The sequence below is a fragment of the Urocitellus parryii genome, chromosome 1 (assembly GCF_045843805.1).
Source record: "Urocitellus parryii isolate mUroPar1 chromosome 1, mUroPar1.hap1, whole genome shotgun sequence".
Taxonomy (NCBI): Eukaryota; Metazoa; Chordata; class Mammalia; order Rodentia; family Sciuridae; genus Urocitellus; species Urocitellus parryii.
In genome coordinates this window covers 141,529,923-141,549,438 of record NC_135531.1, presented here as the reverse complement: position 1 = coordinate 141,549,438, position 19,516 = coordinate 141,529,923, and the positions used below count along the sequence as shown (strand labels likewise).

General features: G+C 35.9%; 1 protein-coding gene across 1 annotated transcript in view; it reads left to right on the top strand.

The window, feature by feature from the left end:
* The first annotated feature begins 28 nt into the window (after window positions 1–28).
* The window catches only part of Fam114a2 (family with sequence similarity 114 member A2), a 33,143-nt gene continuing 13,655 nt past the window's right edge, over window positions 29–19,516 (top strand). The window contains exons 1-9 of the mRNA XM_026388320.2: window positions 29–80; window positions 3,850–4,073; window positions 4,403–4,502; window positions 4,855–4,947; window positions 7,500–7,591; window positions 8,691–8,825; window positions 9,322–9,480; window positions 10,110–10,233; window positions 14,588–14,667. Coding sequence (XP_026244105.1) covers window positions 3,864–4,073; window positions 4,403–4,502; window positions 4,855–4,947; window positions 7,500–7,591; window positions 8,691–8,825; window positions 9,322–9,480; window positions 10,110–10,233; window positions 14,588–14,667 — 993 coding nt within the window. The 5' untranslated portion in view covers window positions 29–80; window positions 3,850–3,863. The remainder of the gene's footprint in view (window positions 81–3,849; window positions 4,074–4,402; window positions 4,503–4,854; window positions 4,948–7,499; window positions 7,592–8,690; window positions 8,826–9,321; window positions 9,481–10,109; window positions 10,234–14,587; window positions 14,668–19,516) is intronic.

Here is a 19,516-nt window from a genome sequence, read left to right as displayed (position 1 = left end):
TCTTAAGCAGGCGAGCCCGCCTCCGAGCCGAGGGAGTACTTCCGGGCAGTAGGAGCGGCGAGTCAGCGGCGGTGGCTCTGGTGAGGGTGGCGGCGGGCTGGGCGCGGGGCTTTCCGGGTTGAGGCAGGCAGCGTCGGGTCCCGGGCTTGGTTTCCCCCGGAGGTCGCTGGGGCTGGTGAGGAGGCGGCCCGAGGGCGGGCGGCGGGGTGCGGGGGCCGCGGAATGGCTTTGGTTGGCGAAGCGCAGCGGTAGTGCGAGCGACGGAGAACTTGGGAGCGTGTGTTTACAGCACGTCTCCGGTTTGGGACGTGCAGTTGGATGTGGGAAGAAGGGAGAAAGCTTGTCTGCCCATCCAGAGCAGCCACATTCATAACCATAGTAAGGTTGCAAACTACCGCCTCCGCCGCCAGTAGTGACCGCAGCTGTTAACCTGCGAGCCCTTCGGTGACATCGCTGTTCCAGGCCCCTCCCCTGCGTGGTGGAGACTTTAGAGGAGCCGCAGCCGCGTTTGACCGGCGAGGAAACGGAGATGCAGAGAAGCAAAGTTACTTCTGGGCAGGGTTAGAAGAAAGTTGAACTCCGGAGCCAGGCTCTTAGCTCTTAGCTTTGGCGCTCTCCGTGTGGGTAGTGGAGGCGGGGGCAGCGTATACATGCGTGTGTGCAGTTCTTAAAAATGTGGATCAACTCTCTAGTTGGGAATCATTCTCTTACAATTTTGAAAATAACACTCTGGTCATAGAATACCTGGAAAAACTAGAAAAAACATTAAATAGTGTAATTCCATGGACCTACTATTTATTCTTGTGTGTGTGTGTGCGTGCGTGCGCGCTGCTGCTAGATTATGAATCCATTGAGAACCAGGATGGCACAGCCGTGTAATAATGACAGTAATAATATAAACAAACATCACAAAACCATTGTTTTTTGGCCTCGCCTAAATGTCTGGCACAGTCTACATGTTCATTAAAGCTTTGTTGCACAAATAAAAAAAAAAAAGGAATCACCAGTGTATAATATTTTGCCTTAGTCTTTTATTACATGAATCACGTTTATGCAATATGTATATTACATACTACATATAGTATATTATATAATAGTTGGGTTGTAATCTGGAGAGAGTATAAGGAAAAGATACTAAAAAATACATATTTATTCAACTACAAAAGCATCGAAGTTTGTACAAGAGCTGTGTTGTCTTTCTTATTAGGCCCTTGAAACAAGTGAGGCAGAAATTGCCTTACATTACTACTTTATCTTCAGAGCTTGTTAAATAGTGGAAATGCAAAAGGTATTGCAGGTGACTGAGTGAATGAGTACTTCTAAATTGTACTTAAATTGGTAGTTGTATCTGAGTTGTTTTTCTCTATTTGGGAAATATAGGTATGTATATCATACCCGAAGACCCTAGGCTCCATGACATTAATCTACCTTTCTAGACTTGTGCCTCCCTATTGTTCTTAATATATTAACTACTCCAGGTAACTGACTGGATCCCCTGTGCATTTGAGCTTTCTCATATATTGTTTCTATAGTCTTGAATTATCTCTTTGGTGTATTCATATGTCAAAATCCTAAGTTCCTTTTATGTCAGGTATTGCAAACTTGAATGTCTGCAGGGGCTCACCATGTTAACATAAATGAATGAAGTGGATTTAAGGGGAGATCGTGGAGCATAGGAAGGCATTGCCCTGTTTCAGAGGGCCTAACAGCTCTTTGGCATGAGGCAGTTATTATGCTGTCAAATGTGGGCCTACTGTTGCCAGAACTTTGAATTTTACAGGAGAAATTGGAAACTTGTTAATAATTCATTTTTTTTAAAGTTTAAACACTCTATAGACTAAGTTAAAACATCTGTAGTCTTGATTTGGCACTCAGTTTCCCAGTTTGTAACCATTGCTCTAGGCTTATCTCAGATAATTTGTTTATGGATCATATTCCCTGATTCTTACAGACAACTTTCTGTTCTTTTAGAACTTTTTTATGTACTTCAGTTATAGTGCTGTTTTCCGTCTGTATATATACCTAAGATGTGTATGTGTGTGTGTGTGTGTGTGAGATAGAGAGAGAGAGACAGAGAGACAGAGAGAGCGCGCGTTTGTGCACTTGATTTATTCCCTGGTGATTTTTGGTTAACCTGGGAAATTAATATCTGCTCTTTGTAGAAGTAGCAATATTATCTTGGCTTTAATTGCCAAAGAGCTCTACTTCTGGAAGGAATTGAATTGGGTAACATTGCTATTCAAAAACTGATCTGATAAAAATGTTATCTGATGGCTTAAATAATCTCTGGAAAAAAATTGAATTGGGAATGATTAATGGGAGTTTTGAAGGACATTCAGTAAATGGGAAAATTGACAACTGGGACCTCATCAAAACGAAAAATTGCTCTGTGAAAAATTCTATAAAGAATGAAAAGAAAATCTACAGACTGGGATAAATATATCCACAAAACACATATTAGAGGACTTGAATATGGAATACATAAAGAACTTTCAACTGTAAATCTAATTAGAAAACCAAATCTAATTAGAAAATGAGCAAAAGATAGAAATAGATATTTTACTGAAGAAGCTATTCAGGTAAGCACATGGAAAGATATTTAACATCCTTAACTGTTGGATAAATGCACTTTAAAAGCCACAGAGGAATGCCACCACATACCTGTTAGAATGGCTCGGATGAAAAATAGTGATGCAACTGGTGAGCATATAGAGAACTTGATCACTTGTACATTGCTGGTGGGAAAATAAAAAGCTATACTACTATGGAAAGAGTATGACTTTCACATAAAACCAAAGATGAGCTTATTATATAACTAGTAATTATGCTCTTGGTCATTTATCAGAGACAAAAGAAAGCTTATGTTCCTTTATGAACCTGTATGTGAACTTCCATAGTCATTTTGTTTGTATAATAGCCCCCAAATGGAAATGGTGTATATAACAGTTGGTAAATAGTTCAGTTGTGATACTTTCATACCATGGAATACTACTCAGAAATAAAAAGGAACTATTGGTACAACCTAAGTGGATCTGGAGGGCCTCATTGTAGAGTCAAAAAATTCTCAAAAGAATGTTATGATTCCATTTATATAACATCTTGAAATGACAAAATTTCAGATAACAAATCAGTGATTGGTTACTATGGGTTGGGCAAAATATGGGAAGTTGCCATGGCTAAAATATAGCAGAAGGGATTCTTATGATTGAACTTTTTTTAAAAAAATCTTGACTGTGGGTAGTAGTCACAAGCATCTATGCAGGTGGCTCTTTATATCCATGGGTTCCACATCCATAGATTGAAAATATTTGGAAAAACAGTTATATCTCTGTTGAACCTGTACAGACTTTTTTCTTGTCAGTATTCCCTAAACAATATAGTGTAACAACTACTAACAGCATTTACAGTGTGTTAGGTATTATAAGTAATCTATAGATGATTCTATGAAAGGATGTGTGTAGATATATGCTAATATTATACAATTTTATGTAAGGAACTTGACCATTATTTTGCTATCATTTGGGAGTCCTAGAACCAATTCTCCAAGGATACTAAGGCATGACTGTATACGTGATAACATTTTATAAAACTATATACGGACATATTAGAGCCTGTAACACTGGTGAAATCTGAACATGATGGGTGGATTGTGTCAGTGTCCCGTTTCATGGTTGTGATATTATTCTGTACTTACACAAGTTGTTACCAGGGAAAGTAAATGAATGTATATGGAAAATCTATTATCTCTTATACTGCATGTGAATCTAAATCTCAAAAGATCTAAATAAGTAATTTATATTAAAAAAATCCTATGTAAGTAATTTTGTTCTTGGGCTTGTGTTTTACTAGGTGATGTTCTAATCATGTCAGATAAAGATGATATTGAGAGTCAAGTGATAACTGAAGCAACCCTGGTTCTTGAAGAAGGAAACCATGAGCCAGCCAAGAATACTGAGTCTGTTGACCAAAGTGCTAAGCCAGATAGTAAATCTGAACCTGTAGTGTCCACTCGGAAAAGGCCAGAGGTCAAATCTTCTAGTGATCTTGAAACTCCAGAAGTTCTCCCTGTTCAGGTATTACAGGCTGCAGCCAAAATAGAATATCTGTTAAAATATTGGTATTTAAAAATATTTGGGTTAAAAGTGACTTGGATTCAATGCTAATGTAAGGTTGCACTTAGCTTTGTTTTGTAGAACCATATGATACATTTTCTCAGTTGTATAAATGCCTTTAGAAGAACTTGTCTTTGCTACTTGGTGCTTACAAGATGATAATATACATCTGTTAGTCAAGCAAGTATATCACTCATAATTTTGCTAAATTATTAGATAATCTTGTCTAACTTTCTGATTCTAATTTTTCTATTTTTTCTTTTGTTTTTCTTCTTAACTGGGAAAAATAGGAGCCTGTTTCCAAAGATGTACCCCAGACTGGATGGGGGTATTGGGGAAGTTGGGGAAAGTCCTTACTTTCTTCAGCCTCAGCTACAGTAGCCACAGTAGGTAAGTCATCAGTAGTTTCATTATTTTTTATATTCATTTTGCTACAGACTTATGTTATACATGATTTTGATAATAATCCTTCCTTCCATGTTTACTCAGAGGCTTTATAGTTGTGGGTGGTTAAATAATGGGCTGATACATATTGCTGCTAGAATTTGAAGCATTTTTTCATTAAAAAGTTCAAGTCTGGGAATTGTTATAAAAAATGAGTTAAAATTTTTTATATTAGCTATGTATTGTTAAAATAATATGTCCTATGGCCATAATAATTTTAAAAACATGCAGATATTATTTTTGCTTTGTTTCTTTAGTTTTGGTAGCAAATAGCAAAAAATGTTATTTGTCTAAATAGGACAAGGTATTTCAAATGTCATCGAGAAGGCAGAGACTTCTCTCGGGATTCCTAGTCCCAGTGAAATTTCAGCTGAAGTCAAGTTTGCAGCAGGTTAGTATAAAGAAACATTAAGGCCTAGGGTTTTGGATTAAAATGGAACAGTTAAGCTCATTTTTCAGTAGGTATAATTTAAACATCTAATGCACAGGGCATCATGGGACTGTGACAAGAAAGAGGATTTGGAATCTTTAGCTGTCAGTTAGAGTTCTGTGTCCTCTAACCAATCATGTGTCTCTTCACTTTCCACATCTACAAAACGATCTTGAAAGACTGTTATAAACATTAATAAAGCTATGAATATAGAATATGAGGATGTTTAACATTTTTCTTGGTATATTTAAGTGACCCAAGTGTTAGCTGAATTTAAATCTATTATGGCAAGAGAAAAATATTTTAATGAATAGTTTGGGGGTTGTATTTTTTTTTTTCCCTTTGGATTTTAATGAGGGTGAAGTTTTATTCTGGACACTTGCCTTGATCAAAGGGAAACATACTCTCACTGAAACCAGGAATCAGGAAAGCCTGGGACCAAATAATAGAAAGTTTTTCAATACCTGGTTTGCTTTCTGTGTCAGGGACTTTATTTTCTCTCATTATTCTCTTTGCTCATCTATGCCATTTTTTTTTTTTAAGCAAACTGATTCTCTGTGCTTGTCTTCTAGTTCCAACTTTATATTGAATCCTAGTATTTATCCCCATCTGAGACCAACTGGCATCAGTTATTTCTGAGTTCCTAGGAGAGACAATTAGATTGGCCTAGACTTGAGTCACTTGTCCATGGGCAGGAGATGAGATCATATTATACAAACATGTCTGCAAAGGACTTTGTGAGTTTGAGGCATTGTTCTTAGTGATGTTCTTAGATTACTCTGCTGAAAATAACAGAATAAGTGACTAAGAGTGAATTTATTTTTTCTCACTGAAGAACTTCAGAAATAGTCTGTTGCAGAGATAGTTCATTGATGTTGGGGTTCTGGGTTGGCTTCTCTCCTGTTTACTTTTGTTGGTTTCTTAATGGCTGCCAGATAATACTGCAACTCCAAGTATGATTTTCTAAAACAAGAATGCTCTCAAAGTCAGGAATTAAGTGGAAAGAAAGTACCATTTTCCCTCTTGCATCTCTTTAAAATGAGTAGTTTTCCCCAGCAATTCGCAGTGCATTTCTTCTCAGATATCGTTAACTAGAACAGGTCATGCTGTAGCAGAGAGAGGGTTTTGGGCATTGTTATAAACTTCCATATCAGAAGTTGGGTTCTTTTGCTCTCCTTTTGTTGACAGGTAGTTATGGTATAGCTTAGATTGATACTTTCAAGGCATTATTAAGCTTGTTTAGGGTGAGTCTAGAGTAGCCTTTACTCTGAGGGCTTGTTTGTTTGTTTGTTTGCTTATTATTTATTTATTTATTTATTGCTAAGGCCTGACTTCTGAGGTTTTTACTCAATTCCCAGTTGTTTAAAGAGCTCTTTTTACTTTGGTTGGTTGAAATTCAAATGTTTCAGCTTAGCATGAGCTCTGGGGATCGTTTAGCTTACCACTCCATAGCAGTCCCCCACCCCCAACTTTGTGGAGTCTCCTAGTGCCTGAGCAGTGTGGTATTCAGCCAGAGACACAGGGCACACCTGTGTAGTTTCTTGGACCTCTTAACATATGCAGCTGCATCCTCTCTAGTTGGCTCCAGTCTTTGTTCAGACTCATTGTGATGCTGTGCTATGCTGAATTTCCCCTCCTTGTGTTGTGGTTTGTTTGGAAAGTTCTTCTCTACACCATGTACTGCCTCTTTCCAGTATCTGCAAAAGGTTGTTTCTTATATTTTGTCCAGTTTTGCAGTTGCTGTGGTAGGAGGGCAAGTCCCGTACCAGTTAATTCATTGTAGCTGGAAGTAGAAATCCTCCCTATAATAGAGTATTTGATATAGTTAGATTATTTGATGTAGTTGATCTCCTATAAGATTTTTAAAATGAATAAAATAGAACAGTTTATTTGAAATATACTCTTTGGAATGCACGTCTGATTCCTACTAATGGGCATGATTTTCTAGGATAAAATTGAGTTATAAATTACATATAGTAAAATTTGCTTTTTAGCTATGTAGGTTTTTGTACTTCAAGAGATATATGAATGGCTATGTTGGAATACTATGTAACCGTAGTACGTGTAGTTATACATATATAGAGTATTTCCTATATAAACTATTGGGATATAAAAGAATTTTCACTAAGAAAGTTCCTTTATGCCCTTTGTAGTTACTCTCTCCCATCTACTACCAGCCTTTGGCAAGCACAGGTCTATTTTCTGAACCTCTAGTTTTACCTTGTTCAAAAGATCATTATCACTGAGATTATTCAGGATATAGTCTGATGTTGTATAGATCAGTAGTTTGTTCTGAAGATTGGATTTTATTTTGAAATGAAATAAAAATGGAAAAAAAAACCCTGCCTATTTGAATTTTCAGTTAAAATGGGCAAATTGTTTAAAATAATGAAAAGACCTAAGGACTTGAGTATAGGAACTGAGTCTACACTTTAAAAAGTCACATAGATGCTAGTAAAGAAAACAATTAATGAATCTTCCTTCCATGTTTCCGTATTTCCTTCCTTTTGTAGGAGAGACAAATGCCAAAGAGAATGAAAGCTCCTCCCCAGTCATGGGGCCATTTGGTGTATTCTCGACCATTTCTACAGCTGTTCAGAGCACAGTGAGTAAAAAGTGCAAAGTGGCCTGCTCCCTTCTGTTTTTATAATAGATTTGTATATCTTTCTCCTTCTTTTCCTTGAAAAACCTTGAGAACTGATTACTCTTAAGGGAGTCCAAATCACTGAAGATCAGTCACCTCTCAGGTCAAGTAAAAGCTTTTTTGAAAGAAATAAAGGAATATAAGATGAAGAGTTAGAGAGGCTATGTACATGATATTTCTTTTTTATGTTTTCTTAGTACATAATATTTTATGGACCAGGAATTCTTAGTTTGGTGACCTAGGAAATGTCTCTGCTTTTACAAAGACATTTTTCTCTTAATTGTATCTTAAGTGGGCAGGAGGGCTAGGGCGGTGTGTGATCTTTATGGTAGATACTTGTAAAACTACAGATGATAAAAAGCATTTTAAATAGAATAATATAGGACACTAATTTTCCTACACGAGTGAGGGTAGGTAGCTAATACTTTTTTTAAAAAAATTTTTGTTGAAGTATCATAAGTGTTCAGTGTAAATGTTCATGTTATGAATATACCCAGTCCCCCCACTGTGTCCTCTTTTCTGCCAAGATAACCATAGTCTTGATTTATAATATCATAAGTTAATATTGCCTGTTTTTATACTTTATATAAATGAAATTGTAGAGTATGTACCTGTTTGTATTTGGCTTCTTTCATACAACATTATGTTTGTATATTTTATCCATGTTACAGTTTGTATGGATTTTCTTTGCTTTATCCCTTTGTGTGACTGCCACTTTTTTTCTTTAATTCCACAATAGTGAGCATTGGGTTAATTTCCAATTTATAGCTATTACAAATAATTCTGCTATCATCATTCTTGTTCATATTTTCTGATGTGCCTCTGTACATATTTCTCTTGAGTATATAATCATGAGTGGAATTGGTGGTTCATACAGCTGTAGTAAATACTGACTAAAAGTTTTTCAAAATGGTAACACCTATTTACATTTCCACAAGCAGTGTATAATTGCTTCACTTTTTCTACATTTTTCTCAATGCTTGGTTTGTTGGCCACTATTTTTAAATAATCAAAATATGCAAATATATTTTCTTAACATTACTGTTTATGTGTTTTCTAGGGAAAGAGTGTTATCAGTGGGGGTTTGGATGCCTTAGAATTCATTGGAAAAAAGACAATGGATGTAATAGCAGAAGGGGATCCTGGATTTAAAAGAACCAAGGGTCTGATGAATCGGAATTCTACACTGTCTCAGGTACTTTCTTCTTTACCTGTTTGATTCTTGTTTCTGTTTTGATTTGTATTTTTGCCTTTGCTAACTTGGGGCCTTCTTAGGGTTTCCTTTTGAAGAATCTTTAGTGATTTTTAAAATTTAAGCTACTGAGATAGGGAGGAGGTAGGGAGAGCTTGAATGCTTAAAAAAATGCCTAGCTCTTTTTTTTTTTTCTCCTTTTTTTCATTCTGTAGGAGTTTCCTGTCAGTGAAATGCTAAACCCTGTCAAAGTTGTTTATTAGATTAATGTTTAAATCACTTTTGGAGAAACACCTGGTTCCTTGGGTGTTATTTACACTAGCATCAAATTATGTGTTATCATTTTTTTCCCTGCATCTCCTGAGCCTATTGGATTTGAATTGCAGTGCCAAAAATGAAAGGGCAGTGCTCTGAACTCAGCTTTACTTCCCTCCACTCTCAGAACTCACCCTTGAGCTCTCATTATTTGCTTCAGTGTAACACCTCCATCTCTTTTTAGGTCTTAAGAGAGGCAAAGGAGAAAGAAGAGCTGTGGACCTCCAATGAGGTTACCATGGAAACTGACAAGAAAACTCATTATGGGCTACTCTTTGATGAATTTCAAGGCCTTTCACACCTAGAAGCTCTGGAGATGCTTTCCCGAGAAAGTGAAATAAAGGTAAATCCAAACTAAAAATCCCAGCTGAGAAGTCTTCAAATAAAGGAATGCTGCATAGCTTCTTTTCTCTTTCCACATTAGGAAGATGAAATGTGTTTCCGATAGAGGCTTGAGACTCTATGGAAATACTATACCAGAACAAACAAGAAACTGATTTTGAACAAATTGCTAAAAAGAAGTAGGATGAACCAAGTGTATTTCTGTAAAATTACACAAAAAAGGATAGATTAATAAGGAGGTCCTTAATAACACATCTGCTATTTTTCCCTATACCTCAGTCTTTTTTTTTTTTTTAATAACCCCCAGTTTCTTTGGTTTCAGCTGCTAAAAACCTATTGACTTAAGCTGTTAATTTGTATACAGTTAGCTTTTAATTGATTCAAAATGATTTAATGTTCCTCCCTGATTTTTAATTTGTTTTTAAGCACTAATAATTTCCAGATGTCTCTAGCTTTTGTTAGTTTTGGAAATACAGATTCTCTCTACCTTTCTGTAATAATTATCCTCTTGTGTTGCTGGTGAGCTCATAGTTCTGACTTCATTTTGACCTATTGTGTCTTCTCCAGTTGAGAATTGTTTTTTCCTTTTCAGACTCTTACAGTTTTTTTTTTAATATTATATCCATTTAGGTGAAATCTATCCTTAATTCTTTAAGTGGAGAAGAATTAGAGGCACTAAAGTTTGAATTAGAGCAACTCAAAGAAGCATTTTCCCTGGCAGAGTTTTGTGAAGAAGAGGAAGAAGAGAAAAAAGGTAATATGAAAATTTATTATCTGAATGTAGAGAATGCAGTGTGTTTGTTTGCAGTGGTTTGCCCATGAAATAAATTATTTATTCTCTAATTATACTGGTTTGATTTTACTTTTTTCAGTAACAGTTTTCATGCAGACTCCTTTCTGCAGCCTTTCCCCTGACTAGTCATTGAAATGAGCAAGTCATTCTCATGTCCAGGTCTACTCTTCTTTTCACTGCCAGACTCTTTGGAGGTTCTCCAAGTCTACTTTTTTTTTTTTTTTTTTTTTTGTGATAATAGGAATTGAACCCAGGACCTCACACATGCTGAGCTATGTCCCAGCCCTTCCAAGTCTAATCTTGTAGAACACTTGACTCTTTTTTTTGTCTTTTTTTTTTTTTTTTTGCAGTTAGAGATGCTCTTGTCAGATTCTTTCCTCAGTTTGTCAGGCCATCCCTATGAGCATCTGTATATCTAGATACTTTACCTATGCTTTTCTGACTTCTGTGACCCCCTAACCCATCTTGAATTGAAGCCTGCAAGATGGCAATTATCCAAAATGTGGATGATACTTTGTTTTTTTATTTTATTTTTTATTTTTACAAATTTTGTCTTAAATTTTAATATTTGTATTCCTTGGGAAATATAGACATTGAAACTATTCATTTTTGTAAAATTATCAGGAAACACGATAGTTTATATATATAGCACAATTTCTAGGCAACTGAATCTTAAGCTCTAAGGGTTGTTTTTAACATTAAAAAATTTTTTTAATATCTTTATTTTATTTATTTATTTTTTATGTGGTGCTGAGGATCGAACCCAGGGCCTCACGCATGCCAGGCGAGCACTGTACTGCTAAGCCACAACCCCAGCCCCTGTTTTTAACATTTTTAGCTGGAAACATTTCTAAGATATATTCTCTACTAACTGACTTCTTTTAGAAAGTGGAGTTAACGAATATAGTTTGCCTTTTCTTGATGAAACACTTAATTATAAACATTATTGAGTAGAAAAATTCTCTCATTGTTCATCAAAACTTAAAGGGCTGGTTACCCATGTGGTAGATTAAATCAGTGGTTCACAAAATATGGTCTGTGCATTCTTAAGTCCCTAAGAGCCTTTAAGGGAGTTCATGAGTCAAAATGGCATAATAATATCAATATGTAACTTACTTTTAGAAAAATTTTTGTTTTTATTTTTCACTATTTTGATATTTTATCTTCACTGTCATTGAACTTGCTTTGAGTCTCATTTGGTTTTTTATTTTTAATTTATATGAGCAGGAAACCAAACAATTAATCTTATTCAGGTTTCTATTGAGAGAGCAAAGATCTCCTAGTGTAGGTTTTAGGGCCTTGTCTATGAGAGGAGGACAAAAAATTGTGTAGATTCTGCATAGATAAAGACTTTTACTCTTTTGTTTCTTTTTGTGTTCTTATTGGGTTCTAAGTCAAGATGTCTGGTTATGTAACATCTCATTAATCATACCTTATTCTGTATAAAGGTACTATTATTGATTAGAAAATGGTTTTTGAAAGATTGTGGTTTAGCTTAATGAATAAAAAAATGACTTTTTAGGTTAGACTTGGGTTCATATTTACTAAGTCTTGTAACCTTGAGAGATTACTTAACAGTGAGTTTCTGTTTCCCCATTGTAAGAACAGGATCTAATTCCTCTCAGGTTGTTATAAGGGCTCAACTAAATATTACATTTAATGTGTGGCACATTAGTAAGCATCCAGTGAATGATGGCTATTTTTAGTTTCATTATTAGGGAGATATAAATAAAGGGATAAAAATCTGCATTTTAAAAGTCTAACTTAGCAGGAAAGCAGTAACTTGATTTTGATTTGTTCCATTTGACCAAATATGACAGTGTCCAGTTATTTACAAACATTTAAGTTATTTGTGCATGCATTAATAGTATTTGTTCAATTTAGTCAACATCTGGCTTTGCATATTATTAGAAATTCTGATCTTTAAACACTAGAGGACTCTAAGGAGTTTTATAATCGAATGGTTTTGTGTCTGTGATACTTTACCCCTGTCTGTTTGCCAGAGATCAGAACTTTGAAGATACAGCAGTGAATTCTAGGACAACATCCCCATCCTTCATCCTGCCTCAGCCCTCCTAAGTGATTTTGATTGAGAATGGAATAGTGTCTTTAGTGTTTAATTATAGCTCAATGAAGCTGTTAAAAAATAATGGAGGTTGCAAATAGGAGAGAAAAATCATAGAACCTGGTTCTGGTGATGTTGGTCATCTTCATTTTCCATCAGCATCCCTAGCCCTTGCTCCTGATGTGCCTAATCACTTTACATAAGAGGGAATCATCTTGCTTGGGGAGACTCCAGCCTTTCTCATGAGTCCCTCCAAAGCACTAGCCCTGTCTCTCTTACATCTTTACAGAATTTTATTCTAATGCAACAGCTACTTTTTTATGTTCATTTCCATGGAAAGTATGTGATTGTGATCTCTTAAAACATTTTTTTGATCATAAATTTTGCCAGCAAAAGTTTATTGATCACTTAGACATTAATATCTATCTTTACACACATACATATACATACATATAAATGTTTATAAATTAAATACATTTAAATACCATGTTATTTACATTCTGAATTATACCCTAAATTAGAATTTTTTAATAGAATAAGATGAGTGTCCATAAATAAAAGCAGATTATTTTTTCTTATAGGCCTTTGGATTATTTTGTGAACACTTTAAGATACAGATTTAGAACTTATGTGGATTCAGATTCATTCCCTGCACCCAAATAATTTAGGGCTTAGTTAGGAAATCACAGTGGTTATCTGAGAGTCAGATTTTAGATTTTTCATAGCAGGATGTCATTAGGTGTTTAGATGAGTTATGTGGGTTAGAGTTGTGTCAGTGAGATCAGCTTTTCCCAAGCCATGTTGTACTTGAGATTATTAAATCAATTTAATTCTCAACCTTAAATGCCAGAATGAGGAACAAAATGATAGTGGATGGAGAGAAGAGCCAAGATATATTTCCCCTTCCCTGGGGATTTTTTTGGGAAATACCAGGCATAAAATAAGTAACAATTTGCCCCTGTAAGCCATTGACTGGTGCTTAAGAAATGCTCATAAAGATTTTAAGTGCTTAAAGATTTCTTTACATAAGAATTTTCTTTTACATTTCATGTTGCAGAGGAGCCTTAGGCTGGGCCTCAAAGGGGAGAATGGATAGAATTTTTAAAAATTTCTTTTGGAGTTGCAGGTGGTCAGGATGCCTTTATTTTTATGTAGTGCCGAGGACCGAACCCAGTACCTCACACATGCAAGGCAAGTGCTCTGCCTCTGAGCTACAGCCCCAGTCCTGGGTAGAATTTTGATGGTAGAAAGGGAAAGAGATTCTTGCCATTCACTTAGAGATCTTGATCTTGACTCACGCATTTGTTTGTTTCTCAAATGTAGGTGTTCTATATTCCCATCAGCTGTGACTGGGCTAACTCCAACAGCTTCCTTAACCATCTTTCCAACATTCTGGAATCACCTGTTCTTTTCATTTCTCAGTGTCCACCATTATATCTTTCCTGGATCATGGATTTGTACTTCAGCCTTATTTCCCTTTTTGTTCCCCTTCTTATCCATTCTTCACCTAGCAGCCAAAGTAATTCTTCTGTAATTTAAATTTGATCGTGTCTCTGTTTGCTTAGAAGCATTCAGTGGATCGTAAGTATAGAGTTTGAGTCCCTCATCATGGCTCCAAAAGCCCTTTATTTTCTGGATTTTACTCCCCTTTCTAGCTTCTTAATAATTTTCCTTTTATATTAGACACTTTTACCACATTAAACTTCTTGCCATGCTTTCTTATATCCCTGGATCTTTGCACTTGTTTTCTCTCCCTGAAACTTTTTCCATTCTCCTTACTAACTGTTCTCACCTTTTGTGACTCAAATTCCATTTCCTTGGAAGCACATGCACAGTATCTGTTTAGTTAGTGCTCTACCTTCACCATTTCTTCATTATGGGATGTAATGCAAAGAACATCGGGAGCGGGGAGGGCCAAGGTTTGACTACTGTTGCTGTGCAATCTTGTGGAGATCACTTCATCTTTTCAAGTTCTTGTTCTTCAACTCTAAAATGGGGTAATGACCCCCCCCCTTTTTTTTTTACAAGCTTATTCAAAACATTCATTGATATATAATATACATTAAAAAAAAAAAAAAGAAGATTCTGTGTAAGCACCGGAAACTCCAAGCTCATGTAAATTGCTGCTGCTGCGGCTGCTACTATTGTTATTAATACTACTGCTACTGCTACCACTCCTCTTCCTTCTCACCCTCCTCTTGTTCCTCAGTAGTCTTTCTGGAGTGTTTTACACGGGACTTGTTTTTTTAGGGGATGAAGATTTTACCAAAGAGGTAACAGAGCTGTTTTCTCAACTGCACGTCTCCTCCAAACCAGAGAAACTTGCCAGGGTAAGTTGTTTCTTTTTGGTAATTTTTATTATTTTACCTTAAATAATTTAGTAGAAAAGACCATAAGATTATAAATTCTGGCCAGGGGTGTCATCAAAATTAAGGATATATTATCAACATACTCAGAAAAGTGTTCCACACCTTCCTGCCTCCTGTTCTCCCCAGGATGGTGTGCTGGATCTGTATCCACCCCTGCCAACGCGTCCTATCCTCACCTGTTATCATTCGGGATGCTTTGCTTATCTGAAAGCTTAATTTAGGCCAGAGTGTTTGTAATTTGAAGTTGGCACTACTGACCAAATTTCATGATACCAAAGGGAAAGCCTCTGTTGAGGGCTCATTGATCTCAGGGCTTTGCAGAGATGATGAGTATGACTTGAGGCTGTCATTTCCCAAAGCTCAATGACTCAGATAATGACTATTTAGCATGTGGAAATGAAGAGTCTCAGGACAAAATCTTAGTCTTTGGTGATGAGTTCTGAGCTGTCTTCAGTACATCTGGAAATACACTTTATCAAAGCTCAGAGTGAATATGGATCCATTCTTTCCTTCTCTCCTTTATGGAAATAGAATATTCCTTAAAAAAAAATAGAATATTCCTTATTCAGGGGTTTATCTTATGTTTTCTCATGCTTAAAGTTAGGCTATGCATTCCAAAGGCCAAAATGCCCTGGGAATGGATCATGCCCAGTTCCAGTGGATCATGGGCTCCTTCCTGCCTCTATACCCATCTCTCGCAGGCTCAAGAAATATTTCAGGATTAATCAGCTGGGGGCACACATTGCTTCCTGGCCAGAGGGCTGATAGCCATTCTGTCTTCAGCATACTCATCTTCTCTCCCATACCCCATGGTAAGGAATATGAAGCTTAGTGTTTTATCCCAGTCTCCCATGACCACTGGAAATGTTGTATTCTCCAGGAAAGTTTTTCACACCATTCTTTTTTTTTTTTTTAATTGGGTGTTCAAAACATTACAAAGCTCATGATATATCATCTTTCATACATTTGATTCAAGTGAATTATGAACTCCCATTTTTACCCCAAATACAAATTGCAGAATCACATCAGTTACACATTCACAATTTTTACATAATGCCATATTAGTGACTGTTGTATTCTGCTGCCTTTCCTATCTCCTACTATCCCCTCTCCCCTCCCCTCCCATCTTCCCTCTCTACCTCATCTGCTGTTGTTCAGTTCTCTCCCTTGTTTCCCCCCCCTTTCCCCTCACAACCTCTTATATGTAATTTTGTGTAACATTGAGGGTCTCCTACCATTTCCATATGCTTTCCCTTCTCTCTCCCTTTCTCTCCCCCAACTCATCTCTGTTTAATGTTAATCTTTTCCTCATGCTCTTCCTCCCTGTTCTGTTCTTAGTTGCACTCTTTATATCAAAGAAGACATTTGGCATTTGTTTTTTAAGGATTAGCTAGCTTCACTTAGCATAATCTGTTCTAATGCCATCCATTTCCCTGCAAATTCTATGATTTTGTCATTTTTTAGTGCTGTGTAATACTCCATTGTGTATAGGTGCCACATTTTTTTTATCCATTCATCTATTGAAGGGCATCTAGATTGGTTCCACAGTCTAGCTATTGTGAATTGTGCCGCTATGATCATTGATGTTCACACCATTCTTAAGCAGCTCATCGTCCTCATCTTATTGTAGTCCCTTACCATAGTATTTTCAATCTTGCATTACAGTATTTTTTTATGAAATAATATGAAACAGAAATGTTGCAGAAGTAGTATAAGCAATGTTCATGTACCTTTTATGCAGATATACTGTTGTTAACATTTTACCTCATTTACTTAATCATTTCTGCTTACACATACACATGCATGCATGCATACACCCCTCATTTTTGTAACCATTTGAAAGTTGTAAACATCATAGCTCTTTACTCCTAAATAATTCAATATATATTTCTAAAAAGATATGAATATCTTCTTGCATAGCTAAAGTATAGTTTCCACCTTCAGTAAATTTAATGTTAATACTATACTTTCATTTACTCTGTTGTTCTTATTCCAGTTTTGTCAGGTGATTCAGTGATATTCTTCATATCATATATTTTCTTCTGACACCAGAGCCAGTTCATGGTCATGACTTGTATTTAATTGTTGTGTACTTTTAATCCCTTTAATCTGAAATATTTTCTCATCCTTTCTTTGTCTTTTATGACATTGACATTTTTGAAAAATACACACTTCCCTCTCTTTATAAAAATAGAATATTCCTTATTTCTGGGGCTTATCCAATGTTTTCTCTTGCTGGAAGTTAAGCTATGCATTCCTAGGGCCAAACTGCTCCATAAGGGATGGCCTGTCTTGCCCAGGGTATCAGATTTAAAGGCTCATGATGTCCATCTGCTCCTTACTGATGATGTGTTGTCTGATTTCTCTTTGTAGAATCATAATTTATTTTCATTTGCTTCTAATATGCTTTCTGTGAAGATATACTTTAAGACCCCACAAATATCTTGCTTTTCATCATAATTTCCCTCCTAAATTTAGCTTCTATTTATGATTCTTGTTGCAACAGTCTTTATTGTGAGGATTGCAAAGTGATATTTTTCTAGCCTCAGCGCACTCTCCACATTTACCAGTATATCTTCATTCTTATCAAGAGCTCTGTCCCCATTTTGTTTTCTTCCTTCCTTTTTTTTTTGTCTATTATTGGTATGATTTTGTGGATTTTGACTTTTTTTTCATTGATTTGCAGTTCAACTCTGCCTCAGTTTTTTTTTTTTTTGAGAGAGAGAGAGAGAATTTTTTAATATTTATTTTTTAGTTTTTGGCGGATACAACATCTTTGTTTGTATGTGGTGCTGAGGATCGAACCCAGGCCACATGCATGCCAGGCGAACACTCTACCGCTTGAGCCACATCCCCAGCCCAGCGTCAGTTATTTTGATGTTCATATTGTCCTTCAGGCTGGCTCCTCTGTGACACGCCCCATCAATTCTTTATTTTCTGGCATAGCAAGGTAGTATAGACTCATCTCGTACCCTCCATCTCAGCCCCAGAATTAGCTATTCTTTCAAGAATCCACAGTTCCTTTTTAGTATTATAGATCAAGACTAAGTGTCCTCATTGCTATTGAGGTGTCTGTCTCTAGGCTCTGTCAGTACAGCTAGGAGATATACTTAGTTACACACACACGTATATGTGTAGATACATAAATATGCTCATATGTGTACATTATTTTAGGAATTGATTTCATACTAGTAACTCAAATTTTAATCTGCTCCCACAGGGTTTGTCCTTGCCTTTTCCTAGACCTTTTCCACAGTAAGAACCTTATCTCCTAACAATACTAGCACATATTCTTAATAATTTAATGCATTTCTAATAGTTTCATTGTTTTGCCCATACTATTGTAAATCAACCTACAGAACGAATTTATGATTTGTTTGCTGTCCGTTAGAGTATTAATGTGCTTCCAGAAGTCAAAACTATACAAAAAATATACTCAGAAAAGTGCAATTACCTCCCAAGTCTCTACTACTGCCTTCTTTTTTATATGTTCAGCTTCCTTGTTTTCTGGCTTGTACTTCCTTTTCTTTTTTGTAAAGATAAGCAGATATATTTTCTAATCTCTTTCTTACACAAAAATTAACATACTCTATATGTTCTTTAGCACTCTATTTAACATTGTGCATATGTATTTTCATAGCTTTTTTTTTTTTTTTTTTGATGGGGAGGGTACTGAGAATTGAACCCAGAGGAAATTCACCACTGAGCTACATCCCTAGTGTTTTTTTTTTTTTTTTAATTTAAATTTTAAGATAGGGTCTCACTAAGTTGCTTAGGGCCTTGGTAAATTGCTGAGGCTGGCCTCAAACTTATGATCCTCCTGTCTCAGCCTCCCGAGCTGCTGGGATTACAGACATGCACCACTGCATCCAGCTTTTCATACCTTTTTAAAATATGTATATCTTATCTCCTAACATAAATCTTAATTTTTTGAAGTCACGATCTATACATATATGTAAAATCCCAGCTCTATACCTCTTATTTTCTGTGTAACCTTGAGCAAGTTGCTTAACCTTTCTTTGCCTCAATTTCTGTATTTATGAGGTGGAATAATATAGAATTCTTATGAGAATTAAATGTGTTAATATACGCAAAACTCTTCAAAAATGCATGATTCATTGTGAATAATGCTCACTTTGATGGCATCACAGAAGCTAGCTGATGTCTAGTACATTCAGATGTTCCATAAACAAACATATATTCAGTTAACCTTCATTATGCTAGGTATTTATCTAGGTGCTAGGGAAATAATGAGAAAGACAGTTTCCATGTTCTTATAAATCACACTAATAAACAAATATGTTTAAAATAACAGTTATCTGTGTGTTAGTTCTAGCTATTCTCTGAAAGCAGTCTATTTAAATTTGGGGCATTGAGATTTAAGATGTAGGATAAAGATCAGCCAATGTCTGATTGTTCCTGTATGTGTGATAAAGGGAAAAGAGCACTGAAGTAGAATCTGGGAATATGATTCTAATTCTCATTTGGACACTCACATATGTTATGACCTTGGTAAATCCCATTCCTTCTTCAGGCCATATTATTTCTCAGTTGGAAAAAATCAGTTGTTGGAAAAGCTGAGCTCAAAGGTGCCTTTTAACTCCTAAGATTCCAGATCTCACCAGTGGGAAGTTCTAGGCTGAATCATGGAAGTGGATGACAGTTTTGGAAAATGCTGAAAAATTATCCTAAACTGGCACAGTAGTTCATAATGACTTCACTTAATGTACTATTAGAGAGGTCATTTGGGTATGTACTATGCCTACTAAAATATCTCCTTTAATATATTAAATGTATGCTATCAGTTTTC